We start from the raw sequence: 19,393 nt of genomic DNA, 5'->3' as shown, positions 1-19,393 counted from the left end.
ATATATATATATATACACACACACACACATATATATATATATACACACACACACACACACATATATATATATATATATATATGTCTGCCTAAAAATTCCCTTTCACCCTGACCCCGGAGACACATTCTCTGCCTGTCCATCGCTGCTAATCTGTAAGCCTCCCCTGTTTTTGCTTACCCTTTAAGGGGCTGTGTAGATCCAAAGTACAGGGCTGGGTGCAAACTAGACCTCAGCACCTATGTACTGAGTGAATGAATTCTGATCTCCAAGATTTTCCTTTCTGCGAGCATGAAGATGGCTTCTGCACACTTGTCCCCTTCCTATTTACCACTAGGAGGAGGCCTAGGGTAAAGGAAAACACCCAGACTTCTACTGCGTTCAGATTCTGGCCTGTATTTGTTTCCTGTGTCCCTTGAATGGATGTTTCTAGGAAATTCACGTAAAATGGGGGTAGTTGTATGTAATATGGTTGTTGTGAGAACTGAGAAAACAAAGGCCTCCAGTTCTTTCTTTGTCCTTTTCCTGTGTCTCCCTGCTCCTCCTGCATTCTTGTGGCAGTTCTCCTCAACTGGAATGTACCTTTCATCTACTCTTCGTGGCAAGTGGTGTGGCCTCTCACTTGCCCTTCCTTGGGCAGTGTGCTCCTGTGCACAGGGGACTTAGAACCCTGGCTCCCCTCTCGCCAGCTGTGTGCCTGTGAGCAAATCATTTAACTTCTATGACATACTTCCTCCGCTACAAAGCAGATGCTGATGTTTGCCCACCTGTGGACTGAAAGGGAAACGGTGGAGTGAGAAGCACTTCGGGAACTTCTGACCTACTTCTGGCCTTATCTCCTTTGTCTAAGAAGTCTTAAGAGTGATGTTAAGGTTCAAATAATTTTTAGAGGGGAGTCTCATCCTTGGACGGTGAAGTAAAGGACCTTCCAGGGCTGAAGAGAGGGGGCCGGGCTTGCTTGGGTAGGATTCACTTGATCTGGGATTCACCTGAGGGATCTTCCCGAGGGGTCCTGACTCACAGAACTCTCGCCCCCAGCAGTGGGTGAGATGAAATGATTGTCTTTAGACAAGACCAGTCACTGCTGTATGCTGTCCCTGGTAACAGTGTCTCCTGGTTAGTTACAAAGGATGACAAGAGGATGGAACCCCCCACCCCAGTCCTCAGAGCACTGCACCATCTGTAGTCACTGTGAGAAACTCAAGTCCTTCTAAGTGGCATCCCTTGTCCTCAGCTGCAATCTTCTAGGACACTGGCCACCTACCTATAAAGGATGCTGGGAGAAGTTTAACATATGCTAAAGAAGTATCATTCTTCCACTTTGGGCCTGGAGCCCTGTATGAGCCCCTTCAGCCTGTGGGAAATTCTCTAGGAAGCCCACTGTGTGCTCTGTTCAAGCTCAGCCCTCTAGTGGCCAAGGAACCTTCCCAGCCTTTGAGAACCTGTTCCTTCTGTAAATTAGGCTGCAGAGAGCTGAGAAAACATGTTCTCCAATTCAAAACAAGAAATAAACAAACAAAAACCCTCGTCTCATTTGTCCTTTTCACCTGGTCTATGCAGTGTACCTTTCCCTGAAGAAATAGGGAAGGAGAAATGATAACCATTTCTGAAAAAAAAAGGTCCAACCCAATGCCTGAGGACTCGAGAGCACTAATCTTGGAGTCTTGAGCTCAGAGTTCAAGTCCTACCTCTATGTATTATCTGTGTAACTTTGGGGAAGTTAACTTTCTATTAATGTCTGTGCGTCTAGGAGTGTAGTCATGCAAAGACCATGTGCTTAGCGTGCACAAGGACAAGGAGTGGCACTATCACTGCCAAAATAGCTAAAACATCTATCTATTTGCATTTGTAAAATGAGATTGCAATATATTATCTTCCCAACCGCATTGTAGATTAGGTATGTGTATTAGCTTTTCCATTGCTGTAACACAATACCCGCAAATTACAGGAGGAGTATTTTAATTTAGGTTTCAGGGATTCAGTCCATGGTAAGATGACTCCCCGCTAAGACATCATGGTGGAAGGCTGTGACAGAACAAAGATGCCTAGTTCATGGAGGCCAGGAAGCAGAGCAGAATAGTGCCAGAGAGGAAGGGGCAGGGGACCGTATATAGGACCCGAGGTCGTGGCCTCCCTGGCCCAGCCAGACAAATCCAGGAGCATGCCTTACTACTATGCTGGACATTTCTTAATCCGATGAAGTTGACATTTCAGATTAATGGTCACAGTATGGAAAGCACAGCTTAAGATGAAAAATGTTACACAAAACTAAAGCACTGCTCACGTTGCTGCCAGAGATGCTTCTTTGTGGGTCCTCTTGAGTATTCAAGCAACAGGTGGCAGCTGGTGCTGAGTCAGATGGCTTGCCCCTGAGCGGTAAGAGCTTGGTCACTAAAGGCGAACATGTTCTACGGCTGCTTAAACCACACCTACCTTGCTTAGAGTTGGGGCTAGTTACCTGAATTTTAGCTTTACCACTCTCCTGGGTCCTGTGACCTTGAGTATTTCAGTCTCTGTTGTATGTTGAGGGTGATAATTCTGTCTCTGGTGGTAGGAAGAGGTGCGGTGGGTGGGTATTAAGTAAAATTTATGGAAGTGTCTGACAGGCTAGCTGCTCAGATACAAATTTTAATCTGTATCTTCTTGAATTTGGGCTTTAAAAAGAAAAACAATTCAGTAGCTGCTGAATGCACAGAAATCTGAGCCACTCCTTGTGGTGTAGACATTTACAGAGGAGGCTTTGAAATCAGAGGTATAGCCCAGGTGAGCCAGCGAAGGAGGTGTGCTCTGTATGAGGTCAGGGCTGGTGTTGGTAGAGCTGTTTATATTGGTAGGAAAAGTAGGGCATTTTTCTCTGAGGCAGATTTCTCACAGAGGACAGTCTGGATTCCAGGAAGATTAAAAGTCTCAAAGGTAAGGGAAAGATGTAAGGAAATGGCTTGCACTGAATCACTGCAAAGGACAGTATTCATCAGAGAATTAATTTGGAAGGAAATAGAGTGTGAAATAGCAGCAAGGCTTTCAACTCTGGGCATCGTGGCCTTAGAAACCCCGTTAGTGCTTCAGAGGCTTGCCAAGGCCCAGCCTGTGAGCCATGTCCGGAAAGCAGCCGGGGGATGCCCAGAGACCACAAATTGCTGAGCTTGGGAGGAACTGATTGAGTGTGTAATTAAGGGGAGGGTTGTATAACACTCGGGTAAGTAGAACTTGATGGGGTCAAACCAGCAGGGCTTCTGGGAGAGGAGAACACAGTCCCTGGGGCTGTTAGCAACTGAAGCCAGATGCGTAGAGGTAGACAGCTTACCTGGGCCTTGTGGAGAGAAGGATAGAAGAGATCAGGAAGGAGAAAGGCTGAAGGATGGGTGGCTGCCTAGGTTGGAGTATCCCCAAATGCTCCATACCCTAGTGGTTCAGTTCTAGGAGTAAGGTGACATTACGGAGCAATAGGGAAACCACTAGAAACTGAAAATGAGAGACTATTGCTTGGCCATGACCACTTAGCAGGATGGAGGTTTGATGGGTTCTGAACTGCAGTTGTGCATCCGGTGTGTCTTGTTGAATCATACTGTTAGGGAGGCCTGGAAGGGGACTGTTCAGTGTGTAGGATGGGTGTTCTTGGATCATGGTGTAATCTTTGGCAGTGTGTTTGAGGACAAGATGGGTAAGGATAGGCTGGGCACTGAGGCAGTCAGGCATGTTCAAAACTGGCTGCGTGACTATCCCAAATCCCTAGTGTTGGATGCTTCACAGGACAGGGCCCCCGAGCACCTCTCAAGCCTCATTCTCCTACCACTCCATGAGCCTGTTCGCGGAACAAAGGTTCAGGAACTTGGACTGGGAGGGCAAGGTGCAGAATCACCAAGCAGACTAGGGAGGTTTCTGGAAGGCTTCCACTTTTAATAAATTCAGCCAGCAATTTATAAACTTTTGAACGCGGGAATGGCAAAGGGGGGGATCGAACTCGGGTCCTTGCGCTTACGAGTCAGGCTCCAGAACCACTGAGCTAAATCCCCAGCCCCTCCCCTGGCATTTAGCCGGATGTTGCACCACAGCCACTCACTCTCTGCAGCACCCTGCATTCTCTCTGGATGGTCCGAGTCAATAGCAAGCCTCATTTTGCTTTTTGTGTGGTCAGGGAGGAGGTCTGGCCCTCTAATTTGATGACTCAACTTTAAAGAAGAGAAGTGCTTGAGAATCTAGTGACCCCAGTATAACCCTACTAAAATGTTGCTTTATGCTCACCTGGGGTTGGTTGGACTTTGGGGATTCCAGGAAATTGTGGTGAAGAATAACACCTTCCTGCTGCCGCCTCCCCATCCCTTCATGGAATTTCCACTCTGATGTATTTTTCTATAAGGCTTTTTAGTGCTACCTTTCAGCGCCCAGGAGAGCAGCAAGAGGGTTCTCTAGACTTTCCTTCCCAAAGAAGAAACACAAATTTGATTCCACCTAGAGCCTTCTGACTGCCCAGCCAGGGTGTCTTGAGAAATTTTGAATGGACTCCCTTGAGCAATCACTTCAGATCTTTGCAGTGCAAACTCTGAGGTGACTGACTCTCAGAAATGCTCCATGACTCAGTAAATTTATGCACAAATGTCTGATACCAGTTTCACGAAACCCCTGCAACACCCAAATGTGAAGCTCAAAGAGCTCGAGTCTGACACTCAGAAAAGAGCAGAGACAGGGCTGAGACTCTGCCTTCGACCTTGGCATCGGCTTGGTTTTCTCCTAGGACAGAATCCCCACATTGCTCCTCTTGGAGGACTCACCCTTTGCTTTGTCTCCTTCGCCGCATTTAGTGTCTGCGCCTTTTCACTTTGTTGCCTGCCTTCCCCCAAGCTCACCTTCACCTTGCTTGGATTCCTTTCATGCTTCCCGTGATTTCCTATCAAGATGACAGGCATTCTCTGTGTCCAGTCCTTCCTAATGAACTGCTGATTCCTTCCTACTTAGTATTTCCATCATCTTAAACTTTCCTAATTTCTACTTTCTTTCTAACTACCATACTATTTCGCTTGACTGGTGTTACCAGATTTATCGAGTACACATAATTTAGTGTCTTCTTGTCTCTTTCACATCCAAACCCTTTCCCAGCCATACTTTCCATTTCTTCTACTTTATCAAACCTGCACCAAGGAAGACCAAGGAATAATCTATTTCAAAACTCATTCTTCGTGCCCTCACCTTCCTTGATTCCTGCCCAGCATTTGGCCCTGTGGGCCAACTCCTAATCCTTTAAAATCACTCCCCACAGCTCTTGGGATTTATACAACTTTGTGCCTTCCTAGCTAGCTTACTGACATCTCTGTTCTACCTGGACAGCCATTTCCTCATCAGTTACATGGGAGAGGTGGGCTGGGATCACTTTAAAGTTTTCTTCCTGTTCTGTGAATTTCAGCTTTGTTTGCTGGAACATCTTCCCCACTTCGGACTTTGCCAGTCCCTTCATTGTTGGCCCTCCAGTTGGTTCTCTGTCCTTTCAGTCCCGTGGAGAGAATTCACGTCTCCATAGCTAGTCCGAACCTCTCACTGACCTTCTATCCCTTGTTTCTAGCTGTACACACACACACACACACACACACACACACACACACACACACACGCCACATCATCACCTCTCACTACCTCCTCAACCCCCCAATAAGCACTTCTTTCCTGCTTCCCCAGTTTTTACGTAAGATACCAGAGGTGGGGCAGGGAGGGAAAGCTATGGGCTTTTAAACTGTATTCTCAGGATGAAAATAAGGAAGTAAAGAACAAGCCCAGTGTGTGGGGAAAAGGATTTAATAGAAGACGGGGAAAATGAAGCCAGTTCATTCCAAATTTTTCTTTTGCCTAACAAATGAATCTGTCTTCAAACTACAACTGGCCAAAGAAACGTTGGGAGGGACTGAAACCTCAGAGGGGTGAGGACATTGTGCCTGATTGCTTTTAATAACTTCAGATCCTTATATATCTGATGAGCAGTACCCCGAGGTAGATAAAGAAATTAACAGGTGTCACCTCAGATAGTAATCTACGAGAAATTAAGGAACGCTCAGAGTTCTAGTCACAGAGAAAAAAAATACAAAGATAAATGTGGTCCAGTTTTAAACCCTGGCTGGATCCCAGAATCTAAAGACTGGTTAGCTCCTTGGTCCCCAGTAAAGTCTAGAGTAGACTCAAACAAAAGTATGTGAACATTTAGGAAAGAAAGCAGTAATCACCACTGAGAATCAGTAGGTCTGCTAAATTATTTCCTTGCTCCCTGGGTTAACAGACCAAAGATTCCCAGGAAATTTGATACCATGTTTCAGGTTGGGTTGTGTTTTCCTGTTTTATATGTGGCAGCTTCCCCCTTTCTTGGGTTGCATTGTGTTTTAATCACTTGTTCAATGTTTGACTTCTTCCATGGACTCTGAGTTTGCTGAGGGTAAAGAGGGACCATCCCTGGTCAGTTCACTGCTGTATCCATAGTTCACAGTCTTGTAGGTATTGATTAAAAGAAAAAGTAGAAGAACCAATTTCTCAATGGGTAAATGGATGATCTAAGCTAAATAATACGTAGACTTACAAGTGATTACACGAGTAAATTTTAAAATGTAATAAATTATTAAATGGATGCCAGTCTAACAAATATCTCTAACTATAAAAGTCTTAGAAGAAGAGATGAGGGAACAGCTCCATGACATTGTTCTTGACAATGATTTCTTGAAAAATAGATGTTAGACTTCATCAAAAAATTTTAAAACCTTTTGTGCATGAAAGAACATCATCAACAAAGTGAAAAAGGCAGCGCAGAATGTTGAAAACATTTACAAATCACACATCTGATAAAGGATTGATATTCAGAATATATAACAAATACCAACAACTCAACAATAAAAACAAATCTTGCTCGCTGGGCGTGGTGGCACACGCCTATAATCCTAGCACTCAGGAGGCTGAGGCAGGAGGATTACTGTGAGTTTGAGACCAGCCTGGGCTACAAAGGTCAGTCTGAATTATATAGTGAGACCCTGTCTCAAAAAATGACAACAACAAAAACCAAATTCTGTTCAAACCTGGGCAAAGCATGTGAACAGGCATTTCTTAAAAAAGGATATACAGATAGATGGTCAATGAACACATGGAAAAGGTTCTGAACATTATTACTTATCAGGGAAATAAAAACCAAAATCACAGCAAGATACCACTTTATGCCCGTAAGATGAAGGCTTTCGGCATGACTTTTATTAAAAACAACAACTAGACAAAAATAACAAGTGACGGCAAAGACATGGGAGAGTTAGAACACTTGTATGTTTCTGGTTGGAATGTAAAATGATGTGGCCACTGTGGAAAATAGTGTGGCATAAAACATGAAGCATAGAATTCTATATGGTCCAGGGATTCCACTTCTGGTAAATACTGCACTCAAAAGAAGTGAAAGCAGGGACTCAAACATGTTTGTACACTCATGGTCAGCAGCATTATCGCAATAGCCAAAGGGAGGACACGACACGAGGACCCTGCCGTGATTAACGGGTAAGCCCAGCACAGCACACACATCTAACGAAATCGCCTCGGAAGGGAACACAGCTCTGACTCACCTAGAATGTGGGTGAACCGTGAAGACATTGTGCAGGGTGCAATAAGTGAGATATAAATGCATAAATACTGTGTGGTTCCACTTATATGAGCTGCCTAAAGCAGGCAGATCCACAGAGACAGAGCGTAGAAAAGAGGTTGCCAGGGTCTCCGTGAGGAAAGAATTGGCAGTGGTTTCAGGTTTACAGCGTTTTGCATTATGAAAAGTTCTGGAGATGGAGGGTGGTGGTGGTTGCACAAAAATGAGATTTACTTTAATGCCATAGCACCTCCATATACACTCAAAAATGTTTAAAATTATAATTTTGTGCCATGTGTTTTTAACCACAGTTTTTTTTAAATGAGAGAGAGGAAAAAAAAGTTTCTCTGTGAACCTCAGGACTTTATTCTGGGCCCTTACCGCACAAGGAAGAAAATCTTAATACAAGAAATCTTGATACAAAAATTACAGAAAACCAATACAAAGAATGTTAAAATAAGTTTCTAAGGATGTTAAGGTGCTGGAACAACAGATCAAAATGAATACTGAAATTAAATAGGAATAGTAATATAACTCAGAATACAGGATAAAAATGAAAAGTACAGAACTGAGAGTAATGACTTTTTATATGAAAAAAAAAGTTGGGTTTCCATTTCCTAAAATCCAATGGAATCCCATAGCAGAGGAGGAAAAATGGTACATCTTACCCATTAATAAAACCGTGTTCAGATAGGAGGCAGTACTCCACTACCCACTGAGATGAATGACCGGACTGGGGCACCAAATACTCCCTTTGGTTCTTCTTTGAAGGTTTTTATAAACTAACGAAATAAGAGGATGGTCAGGGAAATCTCAACCAGGTCTCACTGGTCTTTATTGCTGGTGTAGGGCATCTAGCTTAGGGAAAAGATAATTAGGAGGGACGTAGGAAGTGTCTTCATCTATCTGAAAGATCGGCATGTGAAATAAGGACTGCCCTTATTCTTCTGCCTCCCATACCTGCCTTTGGTACTGAGGACTGAACTCAGGACCTTGCGCTTGCAAGGCAGGCGGTGGAACCACTGAGCTAAATCTCCAGTCCAGGACTGCCTGTCATTAGATTGGTGACATCAACAGAGTAGCCTCCTGTTACTGGATGGCTCAAGGAGAGGTGTTTACCCATTTGGGACTCTGGAGAGCAGTAGGTTCATGCCTCCCATCACCATGGATTGTTTTTTAGCTCCTTCATCTCAAAATCTTCATATTGTATTTGACTCCTCCCCTGTCCCCCAACATCCAGTGAAGGCTTGGAGTCCTTCCTCCACAGCTGTCTTGACTTGACCATCACGTTGCACCAACCTCAGCTCCTCAACTATGGAATACCGTATGTACTGTCAGTCAGCTCTTCTGGCCTTTGGATGGTCCGTTGCCTCAATCCATTCTGCACAGACCTGCTAGACTCCCTTTATAAAATACCCAGCAAGTAATTATTTTGATCAAGACCAAATGCTTCCCATGTTAAGATAAAATTCCTTTTTCTTTCTCTTTTTTAATTTTTTTGACTTTTGGGCATGTTCTGCCTTCCCTCCCTTCTCAATTTCCCATTCTACTACCCAATCGATTTTGGTGAAGCTGTTCTCTTTGGTGTCATCTGGCTCGATTGTCTTCACCTGCTCATTCCCACTTCCATTCCCTCATATATGTTGCACCCCTGTTTCCTTCACCCCAGCTTTTTTAATAGGGTCTATACTAAAAGTACTGTGAAATCTTTTCTGGTCACCCAAGCTCACACCAGCCCTTCTCTCTGTCACTCATTTAACAAGTGTTTACCGATCTTCCAAGAGAAAAGACACTATGGTGAGCACATGATGAACAAGAAAAATTGGGCTCTTGACTTCACAGAGCAGGCAAGAGAAAGTAATTTCTATGAGGGACACAGACACTGTCACACAAAATGACATCGTGTGTGTAAATGTGTGTTGGTTGGTATTTTGATAGGGCAAGCAGAGAGGGTCTCTTTCAGAAGCTGACAAATTTTAAGTTAGGGCCTGAAAGATGTGAGTCAAGGAGCCAGCTGCCGGGAAGGGCTGGAGTCAAGGTAGCCAGGCTGAGGAAGCAGTGTGTAGGGCTCCGGAGGCAAGAAGAGCTCAGCACACTGGAGATACTGAAGTCAGAAAGGGTGAGGGAAGCAGGGCATGCAGTGGAGCCAGAGAGAAGCCTAGGGCCTGCTAGGCACATTAACAACTTTGGATTTCACACTGACTGCATTGGGAAGACACTGAAGGATTTTAAGCAAGAAAGTGATATATGTGATTTATCCATTTGTTTTAAACTGGGGCTCGAACACCCCCAGCCCTATTTTTTTAAAAAAATGTTAGATAGTGTCTTCCTAAATTGCTCAAGCTGGCCTTGAACTCGCCATCTTCCTGCCTTAGTTTCCCAAGTAGCTGGGATTACAGGCACGTGCCACCATGCCTGGCTATGATTTACACTTTTTAAGATTACTGTATCTACAATGTGGAAAATAGGCTGAATGGGAGTAAGAGGTTATGAAAACAATGTAATAGAACAGGTGAAAGATGGTAACTTGAACTTCAGTGATGGAGAAAAGTGGATACATTTCAGATATGTTTCGGGAATGGACATCAAAGGGTTTGCTAATGGTTTTATGCAAGCAGTTAAGAATTAAAAGTGATTCCTAGGTGTTTGATGTGATAATTGCATGGGGACATGGAATACACTTTTTGGTGTGATGGGGAAGTGGGATAATAGAGATTAGATTTGGGGGAAACTGAACAGTAAGACATAGTGTATTTGAGAAGTGTCTTTGGACACCCAAAACACACTGTTAAGCTGCCTATTGACTGCGAGGGTCTAGAACTCACACAGATAAGCTGAGGGGAAGATAGAAATTCTAGCGTTGTCAGCATGCACTAGTATTCATTGACTACGAATGGATGAATTAGAGTAAGGAGAAGGCAAGAACAAAGCCTAGGCGATGTTTGTATGTTGATGGTAAAGATCTAAAGGAAAGGGAGAGATAAATAATGCAGATAGGAAGTCACAGGTATGATAACATTCTTGTTACATCCAGTCTGTATTTCCAGTTTTGTAATTATTTTTATATGGAATGTGAACATAGAACATGGTAATGCTGAAAATAGAATATAGTCTGGTTCAGCAATTATTTCTGTTATTTTCTCTTCAATTAGATATAGGGTACTTATAAGCAGCTAGTATAATCCACTGTGCCTAGCACAGGGCATGGTATAAGGTCAGTACTTATGTCTTCGGTGAAGAGTAATACTTTAAAAGTTCTTGCTAAAGTCATGGGTTCAGAGCCAGGGATTTGGCTCAGTGGTTTCACCACTTGCCTGGTGAGTGCAAGGGCCCAAGTTTGATCCCCGGTACAGTGGGGGAAAAAAATCACTTAGCAGAAGGCTAAGTGATCTGGTTCATCCTTCGAATGGATGCGATCCTTGTGTTTCTTCATTGTGTTATCACCTTTAAATAATGATGATTGTATGTTAAAGGCCTTGTAGCCACCAAGTACAGTAGGAATTAAGAGAACAAACTAATCTTTCCTGCAGTGGGTTGAATGGCATTTTAATTAATGTATTTATATATTTTAGCATAGTAAAGTTACATATACACTTTTATAAATAAATGTGTGTATTTCTAAAAAGTTTTAATAGATAAACCACTGACAGCCATTTAAGCAAACTTTACCAAAGCCAAGGAGAACTTTTGTATTTGGAGTACAAAAGAAGTCACAGTATTCCACAATCACCTCTAACCACATGCATTCTGACAGAACACAGTGATAATAACTCAGTTTGCAGCAAGGTGCTGAGCCCAGCCCAGCTGCACTGGACACTCAGAACTGAGCAGCCAGAAACCAGTACTCAGAGCCCTTGAGAGCAAGTGGATTCATGGTGATGGACAGGAGTTTCCAAGGAAAGGTGCTCACCAAGGAGCAGTGGAATTGTATGTACATGGGAAACGAGGAAAGCGAAAGCTCCTGGATACTTGGGGAAGATGAGAAATAAACACAGGCTCCTGGGAGATTTTTACAGAAAGAACTTTGGATGTAGCAAATTAATAAATTTATCTTTAAAATCCTGAAAACCTAAATTCACCCTTATACAAATTAATTGGAAGGGCTGCGGATTCAGCACAGTGGTTCTGGCTCCTGCCTCACAAGCGCAAGGATCCGAGTTCGATCCCTGGTGCAAAAAAAAACAAAACCCAAAAAACCCAAAAAACCAGAAAAACTGGATACTGGTTACCACTGAGATTTATAAGCTGCTTCTGCCCTTCAATCTTAGCTCTGGCCACCGGAGAAAGAAGAGGGTAGCTAGCATAGAACTGTAGCCAGGGGGCTGCTTCCCAAGGTGCTTTCTTTTTGTTTGACTGTTTGACCTACCTTACCTTTTGCAAGGTATGAGAATCAGATCTTTCAGAACAACACACAAATACATCAAGTTAGCTGTTTCAGTTTCACCAGCCTAATGTCCCACTCCACCCTCAAGCAAAGATTTGTACTGTACTTTCTTTTCACCGAGGCTGGGTTTCTTTAGCCTATTCTTTTTTTTTTTTTAATATTTTTTTCGTTACCCTATTATTTGGAACCCTAAGATTCCTCACAGTTGCTTGGGGGCTCGAAAGCAGTATTTTTGCAAGGGAAGCCCAAGTCCTTTCTGTTTGGTAAAATAACTGAATTTCTTCACGCTTTAAGTATATGAGAGGACATTTCTGAACCTTCTTTGACTTCTTCCCGTGGTCACTCTTCACACTTACCTTCTTCCTCGAGTATGTGGTTGCCAAGTGCAGGTGAGCACCGAGCCCAAAAATGGACAGATGAAGTGTGGTCACCTATAGGGCAGAAAGCAGATCTGTGTCTGTTGGACAGTAACCCAGATAAGAAGCCATGTTAAACAGAGACAATTTTATTACATCCCTCATGGCATAACTTCAGCATTATTTTAACTCCCTCTAAGATGAAATTTTTGGCCGCTGACTGGTTTTGTGCTTTATAAACCATTTGCTTGAAATGTGTTGTTAAAAATTTACTACTGAATTAAGACTTCGTGACTTTTCTTAACTATAAGAGTTGGTGACTTTGTAAAGAATTACAGATCTGGACTAGAGAAAACAAAGTGCCATAAGGTTCAGCTGTCTCAACAGTGTGAGAAATATAATACAATTTGATGCTTTTTAAAGCTGAAGAGAGGAGTCTGAGAATTGTAGAATAAGCCCATTTTTATAGATGATCTTGTGGTTCCCTTTTCCTACCTCCAGCCTGTTCTTCACATTTCAGTTTAACAGTTTTTCTGAAGACCCAATCTGATCACCTGCCTGCCTTACTTGAGACTTATTTTTTTTTAATTTTTATTTTTGTGGTGCTGGGGATCAAATGAGGGCCTCGCACATGCTGAATATCAGCCCCACCGCTGTGCGACTTCCAGGCCTCACTTACAACGTGAAAGTCCGACTCCTTCAGGGGCTGTTCCTGGTTCTCCATGACCTTCCCCCTTCCTCTAAGCTCATTTATTTTGTTTTATCTCTGCCTCCCTTAAAGAACCTATCCTGCTTTGCCCTGCCGTTCCCACTTCCTCTTACCAGTTTCTTCCAGGAAATCTCTCTCCTTCAAGATGTCAGTTCAAAATCACCTTTCCTTTGAAACTTCCTCGGGCCTGTTGCACCCTCTTCACACTTGCACTGCATTAAGCCTCATAATGAAATGGCCCATTCACCCAGGCTTTCCTCATCCTACCTTCCCTCTCCCATTTCTCCATTCCAGCCTTAGCACCGTTGCTGCTGCACAGGAAGTACCCTGTCTGCTGAGTACATGATGCCTCGGGGTAAGTACAACTTCCCTCTCCTCTCAGCACTTTGAAAGAAAGTACTCAGAGAAGAAGGGAAATGTCTAAGAGTACACTGTTTAAATGGGACACAGCAGCCACTCTGCCTGGGGCCCCCCAGCTGCTGGTTAAGGAGAAAGAAAAAATAGAAAGGGTCAAGCACCACTGTGGAGCTGCTGTGGTTTCTCTTCTTCGCAACAGCAAACTGCTAGACCAAGCTGGGTCCTATCTAGCTGCACAGGCAGCTCATCCATGAAGCAGCCCCAGTGAAGCCACTGAAGTCCAATTACAACATCCAGATACGTGAGAGTAGAGAGGTGTGGAGAAATGTTGGATCAACTTTTTTAAAAGTGTCGCTTTAATTTTACGTTAGGGGTTAGGTAGCAAAACCCAAACTCTGGCCCGGGGAGAAGACTGGCTGAGTCCTCACAGGACTATGTGAATCTGAAGCATGTTTATCACTCCTTCGCCTATGGTTAAAAACCTTGGCATTAGTTCTCTATGCAACTGAGTGTAGTCCCTCAAAGTACGATTTTACTGCGTAACAACCCCAACAAATTCAAAATTGTTCTATTGAAACAACACATAAACTTGGCTCATCATGAATCGTGATGAAATGTTAGCATATACTGATAAAGTAAATGAAGGAAGGTTTCTGAAAGTTTTTTAAAAATCCACTGGTTTGAAATGGGGAAGTTGACCCGCACAGCTGCCAGTCCTCCAGCAGGGGGCTGTGGCAGATGCCCACCCCAGCAGCTGTGGCCGCCTCAAAGGGCTACTCGGCTCTGCCGGGAAAGCGGAATCCTTTGCGGTCTGGACTTCCTACCTGAGGGCAGTAGTGGGGCCACTGCCCTTAGTGACCATGACACTATCGTGTGCAGCAGAGTGGAGCTACCTTGGAAGCCAGACCAGTGCACAAATGCCAGTTTCCACCTAACCCCTAGGCTTTCCTCTTGCACTACCCACAGTTGGCTGTTATGTGGTTCTGTCTACACAGTCAAGGCCAGGAGCCTCGAAGATAGCTGTATTTGTGGGAGAAAAATCATCTTACCACCCTAATTTCGCCACAGTATAACACTTTTACCGCCCAACAGAATAGATCTCATTAAGAACACTTAAACTTTTGAGCTCAGAGATGCTTACCACCTGCTCCATCATAGGGCCCCTCAGAAATCAGCAAGGTAACAGAGGTGACTGCGGTACTCAAACGTTCAGCTCTACTTTTGTTATCTGGCTCTTGTGTTACTGAGAAGACAGGACAGCTGCTGCTGGAGGGAAGAGAAAAACAGTTCTCAAAAGCACTTGTCGGAGACAGCAACATTCACAGACTGTGCAACACCAGTAAAGCCCAATTTATACTAGTTTGTCTGCAGATGACTCTGCACCTGCTGCTCCTTGCTTAGATTCTCTCACCTAAGAGCAAACATGCACACAGACACCCACTCAGTGAGCTAAAAACACTGACAACAACTCAAGGAAATACACACACTGGAACAAAATTACCTGCACAGAAATCTAACAGCGAGTCTCTCGGATTCGTATCTTGCAGGTTACAGTGATGCATCGGAGGCAGGTGTGGTGGGAAGCGAATGGTGCACAGACTTGGTGGCGCTGGCAGAGGTGACAGGCAGCGGGAGGCGGGAGGGGCACAGAGCGGACCACAGAAACACTGACTGGAAGTCCCGGACTCGCAGGTGTAGAAGTATTTTACCTTAGCAAGATGCAGGGACACCAGTTTATTTAAAGGGCTAAAAATATACCTTTGGACTTTGAATTACTTCACACCTTGAAATTGGCTCTCACAAAAATTCCTGATCCGGACCACTAACTGCCATGGTAAAGGCTCTTCTGCTGGCAACCAGGGTTTCCTGACTGAGAAAGGAACAGCGAGACACACCTGCAGGAGTTCTCCTCACAGGAGGAAGAGGCTTTATCCCAGAAGGCCTTTCAGATACCTCCCCATCCTACCCATCAACTCCTATACAAAGATTGTTTCTGGATCACATCACCAATGTGGCCAATACTAAGCAAGCTGGAATCCAAATGAACAAAAAAGGCTGTTCAACTTTGTAAGAAACAATATATTTTATTTTTCTGACACCACAGCTCTGGCGAGTGGTTTTGTACCAAATTCAATGGAGGTTACACAGAACGTTTTACGCATGGGAGGAGGAGGAAAGGGAAGGGACCACAAAATTCAAAACAAAAACAATGTCCTGGATAGCTTTTAGCATCTGTTCCACTCCCACATTAATAAAATTCACTTGGTAATTTCTAATAAAAGGAGAACAGAAAACAAGGTGGGCAGGAAAGCGTACACTGGGGAAGGGAAAGGCTAAGGGGGACGGACCGGAGGCCACCCCAGGACAGAGCCTTCCCGCCAGGTCAGGAGGATGCTCAGCATGGAAGGTGAGGCTTCACTGGAGTTATTTCCCAGAAGAACAGCAAGTATTGCAGCTGCCAGAGGGCAGCAGAGAGGAAGGAAGCAGAGGGTTGTCAGTGGGGACACAAGGGACGGAAACACTTAACCAAGGAGATAGGGAGGGTGGGGGAAAATGAAAAATGTGGTGGGTGTGTGTACTGGGAGAGACAGTGCTGAAGAGCACTTGAAACGAAAGACAAAAGTCCTAAGCTTCATTATTTTTCAAAAGAAAAATTTCCCCCCTCCCCCCACCCCTCACTGAACTTAGTTCCTTTTTTTTCTTTGTGCTTTTCATTAATACTCTGCTCTGAGGTCGTAGTTTGGTTTTTCTATACACTGGAGTTGAAAGAAAATAGTCCAAAGGTCTGAAGATGGATTCTCCACCTAAAGTAAACAGCCCAGCATTCCTGTTCTCCTCTTGCCCCAAAGACTAAAGTCTCTGCTAAAATCCCTTTTACAATATAGTACAGTACACACAAAAAAAGCCCAAATTGAAACAAAAACAGAAAAGAATCCTGGGAGAAGCCAGTCCAAAGGACGTAAACATACAGAGAATGGTGCAACACATGACCGATGGCAATTCTCAAAGCACGGCTACAGATTTCCAAAAGTAGGTGCCATCATGGGATACCCAAGTCCACAAAAATAATTTTTAAAAAATAAATCTTAAAAAAAACACACCTGTTGATTAAATGATAATTTGTTTTCAGGTAAATCCATACATTCTCAAGTTCCCCCCTCCCTCAAAGCAGCCCTCGGGTTTCTGTTCTCCTATTGCATGACCAATAGTAAGTACGCCTGGAACGCCCTTCGAAGCAGCTCTCAGGACCTGGAATCTCATCTTGACAAGGATCGGCACGTCCAATCTTAGCAGCTTAAAACATCATGTTTCCTGGGTTGCCAGGTCCTTGGCTAAATCCACCCATGCCCACATCGGCAGCCATGCCCCGGGGCCTCATCTGTGGGGGGATCATGATGTTCTGTTGGGGTCCCATCATGCCCTGCATGGACATCATCATGCCTGGAGAGCCCACAGGCCCAGGGTGGGTGTAGAGCCCTGCAGGCCCCCGATCTTTGCCAGGAATCATGCTCACGGCAGCAGCTGGATTGCTCATCAGGGTGGGCTGGCCGGGCATTGTAGATTGTGCTGGTGACATCATCCGATGGTGAGGTCCCATCATGCCTTGCTGGAGAAAGGCTGGTGGTCTCATTGGATTGTGGCCTGGCATGGATGGAGCTGTACCAAGAGGGATGTCTGGAGTTCCTACTGGCCCTGGCCCTCCCATGCCAGGTAATGCTAGTCCCATTCTGGGGGCTTGATCGCTCATCATCCCCTGCATGTGCGAAAACCCAGGTCCGGGACCCTGAGGCTGCTTACGGCCTGGAACTTCTCCTCGAGGGAAATATTGCAGTGTCTGGCTAGGCTTCTCGGATGGAATAATGCGGGACAGATCAAACTCCGGTATTCCAGTGGCTCCAGGTCGGATGACCTCTTGTAGATCTGGGTCTGTAAACACCGAAGGCATGCTGTTTCCCAGGACAGTGAAGGAGTCAGGACCCCCTGGGCCTCCAGGCTTGCAAAGTGCTGCATCTGCTGAACTTTGGGGCAGGTTGCTGGGGCGGCCAAGGGGGCCTTCTCCCGGGAAGCCCATCCCTCCTGGGAAGTTGCCTTGTCCCCCACTGGGACCATTGTGAGGGAATGGAACCTGCTGTGGAGGAGACTGCACTGGAGGGAAGCCCTGGGGAAAACCCATCCGTCCTTGAGGTACCATTGGAGGCTCCTGGGACGCATGTCCCATGACAGGATTGTGTGACATCAAGCCAGGCCCCAGAGGGACCCCGTGAGGTGGTAAGCTGGGTCCCATGGCATTTGGAGAGGGCATCTGATTGGAGTGAGAAAGTGGCTGGGTCATTCCCATTGGGCTGAGGGTTGGCATCGGAACCACGGGGTTTGGACCTGAAATTCGAGGATTCTGTGTATTAATGCCCATTCCTAGAAAAACAAAGATATCAAAGGAATCAACTCAACCAAAAGCAACTCGGAAAAAACTGTAATAAAGCAATTTAACAAATAATCATTGAGCATGTAATGTGCATGGTCATGTACCAGGAAAACATACAATATATAATCCCTACCATCAGTAATGTGAAAATTTCTAAAATGCAAATGATAAGACAGAAGAAAACAATTTATGGGCTGGGGATTTAGCTCAGTGGTTCTGCCGCCCGCCTTGTAAGTGCAAGGATCCGAGTTCGATCCCCCGTACCAAAAATAAATAAACAAATAAACAATTTGCTTGAATGATGTCAGTATAGCCCTTTTTGGAGATTAATTGTTCTACAAGGCCAATTACAAAAAAAGACAAATCGAATACGTCTTTTTTTCCCTGCTGGAGTTATTTTATACTGCCTTATAAATAGAGCATTTAAAACTCTAGGTTACACAAACTGCTAAAGAAATTCTTTTAATAAAACAAAAAGAGAAGTACCCAGGTTCTATGATAGTCTCTGGGACATCTAAGTATTTGGTCACTGACTCCGGGAGGAATGGTGTTGCACCATTCAGGGAGCATGTCTTAACCTGGTTAACTTGGGCTACTGATGAATAAATGGCATTCCTCACCACCAGAATAGAACTGGAACCAGAAACCCATGGTTGAAAATCATGGTCCCTTTGCGGATCACCTTCACCATCCCAGATCATTTCCTGTTAGTGCAGTTGTGAAGGTGGGGCTGGGTATAGGAATGCAAGCATGACAAGCAGGAAAAGGAAAAATTCTGTTATCTCCCTAGCCCTAAACAAAGTGCTCCTCTAGGAAACGGGGACTTTCCATTGTCTGAAATCCTGTGGCCAATTGTGGTTTGAGGCTCTTTCCAGGAAAATACTTGAGGACTAGAGATTCCAATCAGCATGTTAAAAAGAAATGGCCTCTAGTATTGCTGCAAGAGGGCGACAAAGAAAAACAAAGCTAGACTAAAAAAACAAAACAAAAGCCACCATCCAAATAGAAGCAATAGAACTGTAAGGAAACCTGCTCTCTCACAAAAAATACAGAATCAAGCTAATGAAGTATCATCTTCCTCTGTTCAGGCACTTTAATTCTCCCCAAAACTAATTTAGATCCTACGTTTTTCAGCTTGTTCAACTTGTACCTATATATAGCCACCGAGAAAACACTTCATGCGGCTTCTCTTTTGTCCAGCACCAGCTCCACGGCCCATCCTTCTTATTTCTTACCTGGCATGTTATTCATGGATGGCAAGTTGGGAGAGCGAGCTGGAGGGGAGTCGTCATCGGAGCTGGCCACAGTCTTGATAGCATCGTGGTACAATGGGGTAGAACTGGGCATTGCAAACTTGGACATTCGAGACATCATAATTGAGAGCGGGTTCTGGGAAAGGGTTGGCTCTGGAGGCATGGTATAAGGTGTACTAGAGGGAAGACTTCCAGGGATATTCACAGAGGCAGGCTGGCTGGCTGTGGGAGGTGGAGGGCCGCCTGATAGAACAAAGCATAGCAAAACAAAAATGGGCAGAAAATTAGACTCCTTTTGAAGGCTCCCAGGCCCTATGATTATGAAC

The 19,393-nt window shown here is 44.5% G+C and overlaps 2 protein-coding genes and 1 long non-coding RNA gene across 7 annotated transcripts in view; 1 reads left to right on the top strand and 2 right to left on the bottom strand.

The window, feature by feature from the left end:
- Acp6 (acid phosphatase 6, lysophosphatidic) overlaps positions 1–13,389 on the top strand; it is a 39,217-nt gene extending 25,828 nt beyond the window's left edge. The window contains exon 11 of the mRNA XM_033758318.1: positions 13,329–13,389. The gene's annotated coding sequence lies outside the window, so the exon portion shown is untranslated. The remainder of the gene's footprint in view (positions 1–13,328) is intronic.
- LOC117284023 lies at positions 11,821–14,948 on the bottom strand. Its single transcript, XR_004515093.1, has 3 exons — positions 14,893–14,948; positions 14,533–14,657; positions 11,821–12,400 (listed from the first exon to the last, which is right to left on the bottom strand). It is a non-coding gene; the product is annotated as an uncharacterized LOC117284023 (long non-coding RNA).
- Positions 14,949–15,472: 524 nt separating this feature from the next.
- Positions 15,473–19,393, bottom strand: part of Bcl9 (BCL9 transcription coactivator) — an 80,605-nt gene continuing 76,684 nt past the window's right edge. For 2 of the 5 annotated variants that reach the window (XM_010623148.2, XM_033758311.1), the window contains exons 9-10: positions 19,050–19,310; positions 15,475–17,804 (exon numbers count right to left, since the gene is read on the bottom strand). In XM_010623148.2, coding sequence (XP_010621450.1) covers positions 16,687–17,804; positions 19,050–19,310 — 1,379 coding nt within the window. In that variant the 3' untranslated portion in view covers positions 15,475–16,686. Of the gene's footprint in view, positions 17,805–19,049; positions 19,311–19,393 lie in introns of all 5 variants that reach the window. The other 3 variants (XM_033758314.1, XM_033758312.1, XM_033758313.1) reach the window with 3 other exon arrangements.

This window comes from Fukomys damarensis, unplaced genomic scaffold, assembly GCF_012274545.1.
Source record: "Fukomys damarensis isolate Sample0158 unplaced genomic scaffold, DMR_v1.0_HiC HiC_scaffold_33, whole genome shotgun sequence".
NCBI lineage: Eukaryota > Metazoa > Chordata > Mammalia > Rodentia > Bathyergidae > Fukomys > Fukomys damarensis.
Note: the sequence above shows the minus strand (reverse complement) of the source record. Positions and strands in the feature narration are given on the sequence as shown.